General features: G+C 34.1%; 1 protein-coding gene and 1 long non-coding RNA gene across 2 annotated transcripts; both read left to right on the top strand.

Annotated features, from left to right (window-relative positions):
* The first annotated feature begins 2,819 nt into the window (after positions 1 to 2,819).
* LOC125505270 lies at positions 2,820 to 3,561 on the top strand. The gene is made up of 3 exons (XR_007282047.1): positions 2,820 to 3,057; positions 3,112 to 3,267; positions 3,468 to 3,561. It is a non-coding gene; the product is annotated as an uncharacterized LOC125505270 (long non-coding RNA).
* Positions 3,562 to 4,369: 808 nt separating this feature from the next.
* Positions 4,370 to 5,886, top strand: LOC125505269. Its single transcript, XM_048668748.1, has 3 exons — positions 4,370 to 5,459; positions 5,520 to 5,686; positions 5,745 to 5,886. The coding sequence occupies exons 1-3, from the start codon at positions 5,445 to 5,447 to the stop codon at positions 5,884 to 5,886; spliced, it is 324 nt and encodes a 107-aa protein (XP_048524705.1). The 5' UTR covers positions 4,370 to 5,444.
* The last annotated feature ends 544 nt before the right edge of the window (positions 5,887 to 6,430 follow it).

Here is a 6,430-nt window from a genome sequence, read left to right as displayed (position 1 = left end):
CCAGGGTCCTTAACCGAAAATAAGACGATCTAAGCAAACTTACCTATATCCAATGTTGCTTCATTTTGCCGCTACAGAGTGCAAAAGTTCTCAAATTAATAYAGTTTTTACCAAATAATTTCTAAACGCCTATATCGATTTTAACTTATTTTGAAATCAACAGTTACTACATAAATTGATGTATTTTGACGTAAGCGTGATCTTTTTTTAATGCTCAAAAATATAAAAAATTACGCTTGATTCGATGATAATTGTTCATAATTTTGTTACCCGCTGTAGAAATATTTTTTTTGCTTCTAGCTGATTAATTTTATTAACCCACGCATGTGAAGATTTGCACTCGTGTAATCGTGTATCGTGTAATCACATAAATGCGTTAATAATATAATATACTACTTGTTACGTACAATATTGTTTCTTCTACAACTATAGCGATTATTATTTTAATGATTATTTGAGTAAAAACCATTAGTTATAAACTTGAATACAGAACACAGGTAATGAAAATTTGTCATTGTCATCAGAATCAGTGGCAAAGTTGTGCCTTAAAATTACACATTTTATAATGAGTTCAAGCGATGATCTGCCATCTGATATCGAGGACGGCTTTTAATGTTGTTTCGGATCTTGTGCGAGAGAAACCACGGAAGAAATACCAAAAAAGATATTCAACTTAACAAGCGACAAAGGATTATTACTATATTTTAACAAAGTAAGCCAAAGAGATAAACCCTCATCCTTTTGGTGCTCGCGGTGCCTGCACTAGTGCGGTAATAATGGAGGTTTTCGATATAACGGCAAAAAGTGTCGTTTTTCGAGCGACGACTGCGTTTGATACACGAGACGAAGTTGAGGGTGTCAATCCGTCAGGAGTTCGAAAACCCGATTTTCGCCTTCGTATCGAACAACATTTTTTATTCGAATGGAAAACATAACATGAATCATAAGTTAAAATAAATAAAAATAACCAAAATTAAAAGGCATCAACTTCACATTTTAAATTTGATGTTGTTTTAGGAATGCCTATATTTGACACAAAGTGAACTGTATTTTATTTATAGTTATAATGACGACCACTGGGTTTTTTTATGATATTCTACTTTGTGCCTTTCGATAATCGAGTCTCCATCAACAGCAACTTTTTTGTTTACAAACAACAACCGTTGCTACTGATATCTCGAACTTCAATTATTTTAATTCAACTCACAACTCCTTAACAGATGTCAATGCCATTTTTAAAATTGTCGGGTTTTAACATTTGTAATTTTTCAAAAGCGTACTTTTGTAAGCAAATAAATACACCTGAAGCAATGAGTGTTGAAAATGAAGTGCTGCTTTCACGGTATGGTGTTTGTATAAGATGAATATTTTGCATAAAATTTGCGCTATTTTAAAAAATCGGGTTTTTCTTGTGGCAACATCGGAGAGCGCAGAAAAATAGACCATTTGGAGGACTTTGAGACTGAACTTGTCACAAAGTTATAATTTAACAATTGTAAGTAAACTTTAAAGTATAATCAATAGTTCTCGATAAACCTACGCGATTCATTAAAAAAGCATATTGGTTACTTTTTAATGAAAATACTTTTAAAAATATAATACTAGTGACAGGTTCAATTTGTTACATTTACTTTTGCGTACATGTGCGGAAAGGTCCGTGCGAAAAAGCAAAACAAAGGAACAGTAAAGAAAAATGCTTCTTTATGATCATTGCTTCTGATCGAAAAATGGCACTTTTAGATTCATTCGAATAAAAACATCATTATGACATTTGAAAGAGTGCCAAATCATAGTCATTATATAACAGCTGTACTTAGAATTAGTCAAAAACCGATATAGGCGTTTAAAAATTCGAAAAAAAAACAGCTTAGAAAATTAGTGCATTTATTATTAATTTCCATGTTTCTTGCCAGAATAATATAGGTAAATCTTCAAATACTACATTCGGTTAATCAAAATAAATTGGATTCTCCACAGTAGGTATCCAATGCAAGGGTAGATTCGAAACACCCAAATCCACAAAATCTCGAATGGAAACAATTCAGGAATTCATTTCGAAACTAGACAAAAAAAATCTACCAATGGTCTAATGGCAGACCCCCTTTGGGAACACCCACTTTAAGCAAAAACCCGGCTTAGAGAAAGACGAAATTTAAACACATTAACAATAAACAAGGCCAAACCACAGAACTAACTTCTTTCAAACTACCCACCACTTACCTTTTCTTTTTCAGTGGATCAATTTTGGTTTTTCTCACTCATTAATCTCAGGCAAATAATCCCCTTCCTCGCCCAGGCTTACTCATAGGCCAGCACTAAAGACTAAAAGCCTTAACTGGGTAAGTCTAAAAAACGTTCAACACGCACCGGAGAGGGATATGGAAGGCCACTTCTTCTGTTACCTCATGGCACGAGATAAAAGTTTACATCCGTTGCTTTGACTGATACTGAAATCGATCGTGGTATTCTACTCAATTTTTTTTCCAAAACTCCAAAATCCATACCAAAATGCGTTTGGAATGTGTAGCTTATTTACTTCCGAGACGTGCTTACATATTGTTCTATTTGTTGCCTACGTTTCGTAGCTCTTATATTTGTTGCCCACACTAAAGTGGACGGTACCGATTTAAAAAATGGTAGCACTTTCTACACGTGTAATGGACAATATTTTCCGTTTACGTGACTGGGCGTATGGAGATATTCATAATTACTGTCACCATTAAGTGTTAACCTTACGGATTTAGCTATCTCGAAAGTTAAAAAGCCAAAAAAAAGCTAGGTAAAGAATAAAAATGTTTTTTCAAAATCAAATTCAAAAAAGTGTTGTAATTTTTTGTCCGTCGTTATTTCTAGTTCTACCGGCTCTGTACGGCCGATCCTGATATAAAGACCGGTAGATACTTCGATGAGCTCCTCAGCAGGACTGGCAATGCAGCGAAACTTAACTATGCTGCATCTTTTGAGCTCACTGGTGCAGCGCTCAAGAATGGTCTTTTTGCGTACGTATTCGCGGAACCGTCAATAGTGGAAACCGATGAGGGATTGGCAGAATTTGAGGTAAGCTACACGGTCAACAATCTTTTCCCCTCTTTCCATTACGACGTTTTGCAGTTAAACCTGCCCTCGGTCATTGTAAATGACATGTATGAGAGGATGTGGCAGCCTCATAGACTCTATAAAATCAAATCACTGATACATAGTTGGATGTCGCCGAAAGGCCTATTTAAAAATGGAAAATTGGAAAAATTTGCAATTGACATTCTAAATGTAAGTTGGTTATCAGTAGGGGAGAGTATTGTATCTTAGGGCAAAGCGCACAAATGATTTAGCTATTGCCCCAAGTAATTTTAGATTTGTCTATTTGTCTATATGTCTATTATAATCACACCAAAGAATGTAATCCTCGATTCGAAATATTGTACTTTCTGATGTAAATCACGGTTATCTATCAATCAATAATTATTCAGGATAGAGACATCAAAATTGGCGTCATTCCTCTCGAGGTGATGTCTGGGGGTCTTTTGGGAGTACAGGAAAAATACAAAAATAAATTAGATGTTATTAAAAACTCAGATATTTGCAAAAAAACTAGATCAGAAGGATGGCAACAATGTTTTTCAAGGTAATCTGCTTAACTAACATTACGTAAATACCGGTGATTTCTTAATTATTAAAGATTGTGGTAACCAAAAGAATTTACAATTAAATAATTTGAGGCTAGGATAACGTTGTCACGTTGTCGTAAGTGTTGCCAACACTCACTTTGCTAGTAAAAGTTCTTACAGCTTCTGCTATATTACTGCGGCATTTCCCCACAACTAATTGTATATCCGCAAATTTGTGGAAGGAGTTTCAAAGTAAGTCACACTTTGACAAATTATTGTTAGTATTGGCAAAGGCTATTTACTTGTAACTATATGGTAATAACAAAATCGTCATTGCCACTTTGAATTTTCTATAAAAAAATTGTAGAAAAGTGTTTTTTAATCTAAAAATTTTTCGTAATTTGAAGCAAAGATCGTAGAATCAAGAAATCAACACTTTTTTAATTATCATATAATTCGTAAACTGCTTAAATTAGAAAAAAAGTTAAAATTGTCTTTGGTAGAACTTTTTGCGTTGAATTCAATAAACTAGCACTCGTTGTCATAGTCAACTTGATTTACGAAATAAAAAATAAACTTATGTTTTTTTAAAAGGTAATCACAGTTGGCTGTGGGCCTTTTAAAATCCTTATTTTTTTTTTATTTAACAATATAACTGTTTGTATGTTTTTCTCCTTCTGTTGGGGTAAAACTTCAAAAGAAGATAAAAAATGTGTAGTAGGCTATGGAAACAAGAACTCTATTATCACACAAAGCTCATATGTATAGCCCCTTAAAAAAATTACTCCCATTTTAAATCATCCTGTATAGTAAAGATAAAAACGGTCAAACGGAGTTTTTCAAGTGGAATCGAATAGTAGAGTTAGTTTTTTTGCTATAAGTTATGATTTTTAGATACAAGCCAAATTTAGATTTTTTTATAAGGCACACCATAGATTTTTACATATTTTAATTGGCATTTAAATGTCCCGCCCAACAATACACAGGGTAATTTTTTTATCTTTAAAACCACTCTGTATGACACACAAGAGTTTGTTCAAAATTGAACACAAAAATGAACTTAATATAAATCCTATGTCTTGTTTTTTTAGTAGGCCATGGCACTGAAGCATAGTTAGCGATACCTTTTTGTCTAGTTACTGTCAACATTTCATTCTAACGCAGTTCCATTGATTTTTTAAGTTTCTTGAAAGAACAATTTGATACCCGTGAATTTTATGACTTATTTTCGTGTTTGGTTCAGAGTGAGGAAAGCGTTAATGCGGCCTCTAAGCTCTATTGAAACCGGTAGGTATGACAGTGTTAATGTTATGCTTATTACACGTGAAAACCTTGTTTTATATCTTCGTAGCTTGATATTTCTATTTCCAGATATTCGAACTTAGAAACTTGTTCCACTATTTCTTCGCTAATTGCGATTTTGCATCGTAAGGGTGCCCTTCCTACTACGACCGATTTGGTCTTAGATGTTGATATCTACATATTGTAGGTTGCTTTAGGGGTATGCACCAAGCGTGGTAGGCTATCTCTATTATCCGAGATCAGAATTGCGTCGTCCGCATAACAAAGAATTGTTCCTTCTATCTTCTATGACCAAGAAATTCCTTGTATGGAGACCAACCATCAACAATATAGACTGGAGTCGCACAGACTATTGATGATAATTGTTTTCCATCTGGGAAAATCAGTTCTGAAGAATTGCTTTTTGCAGATGTTTTATCTTTGTATCTAGATGTTGGGGTCCGCAGCTTTTATTGCTGTGTTTGTGAGTGTTTGAACGATTTCTTTCATTTTATTTGAGTTGTTGTTGGACAGCTTGTATAGAGATCTAATGCCAGTATGGGTGTCCTTATGGTATACCTGAATGTTCTAAAAAGTATCTATATCTACAGCATGTTTATTGTGGACTTCTAGCTTATAAAAAACGTCAACTCTTCCAAATTCAACCCAGAACATGCTTGGTTGGAAAAACATTTTATAGAACGATCAACTGGAGTCAGTAAACCCAGGTATAAAATTAACCCCAAGATGGAACACTACTTGCACGATCTCAATGAGCTGCTTGGCAAAACTGACCTAAAGTAAGCAAACAATACACACATTGCATTATTATAAGCTAAACAATACTTTCCTCCACAGTATTGTTGTAAACTACTTCAAGATCATGGTAATCATTCACGATTGCATTTACCTCCCAGGTCGAGAAGTCAATGGATGTGCGGACTTCCATGGAATGAAACCGTTCAACGAAACCTGTTATTCCATTGCTAGAAACAGGTAAGAATGATAAAGCGCAAAAGGTTTCATACAAATATTTTTTGTACTACTAACCAGAGAAGTCATTATTATTTATTCCATTTCCCTAGTGAGACGTTATATTTCTCTATCGACGTCAATAAAAATAATAAAAAAGTCCCTAGGTTAATAATGAAAGATGTTTAGGTTTTCCATTATTTTCAGTTTACCCACCTCTATAAGTTCAAGAGAGATTCCAGCCATTTTCAGTTCTAAAACCACTGTAACTTTACCATTTACTATTTTTTCTCATTTCCCAGGAGTTTTTCATTGATTTTTTATCTGTTTTCTGGAGACCGAAAAACTATATTGCGGCAGTTTGACAACTGAAGGTCAGACTATCAAACATAGTGGTCAGACTATCAAACATAGTGGCACTTTTTTACACACTTTTTACCACAAATTTACTGGAAATTCCGAATTTAATTAAATCAATTTAAAAATGTATCCGTGTTAGTAGTAAAAAGAATTCTTCAGGGTGCTTTACAATGGGCGTCATTCCTCTGGAGGTGTTGTCTGGCGTTATTCTA

This window comes from Dendroctonus ponderosae, unplaced genomic scaffold (assembly GCF_020466585.1).
Source record: "Dendroctonus ponderosae isolate FM_Combo_2020 unplaced genomic scaffold, Dpon_F_20191213v2 Dpon_F_20191213_739, whole genome shotgun sequence".
NCBI lineage: Eukaryota > Metazoa > Arthropoda > Insecta > Coleoptera > Curculionidae > Dendroctonus > Dendroctonus ponderosae.
The sequence above is the reverse complement of the archived record's forward strand: the minus strand, read 5'-3'. Positions and strand labels throughout refer to the sequence as shown.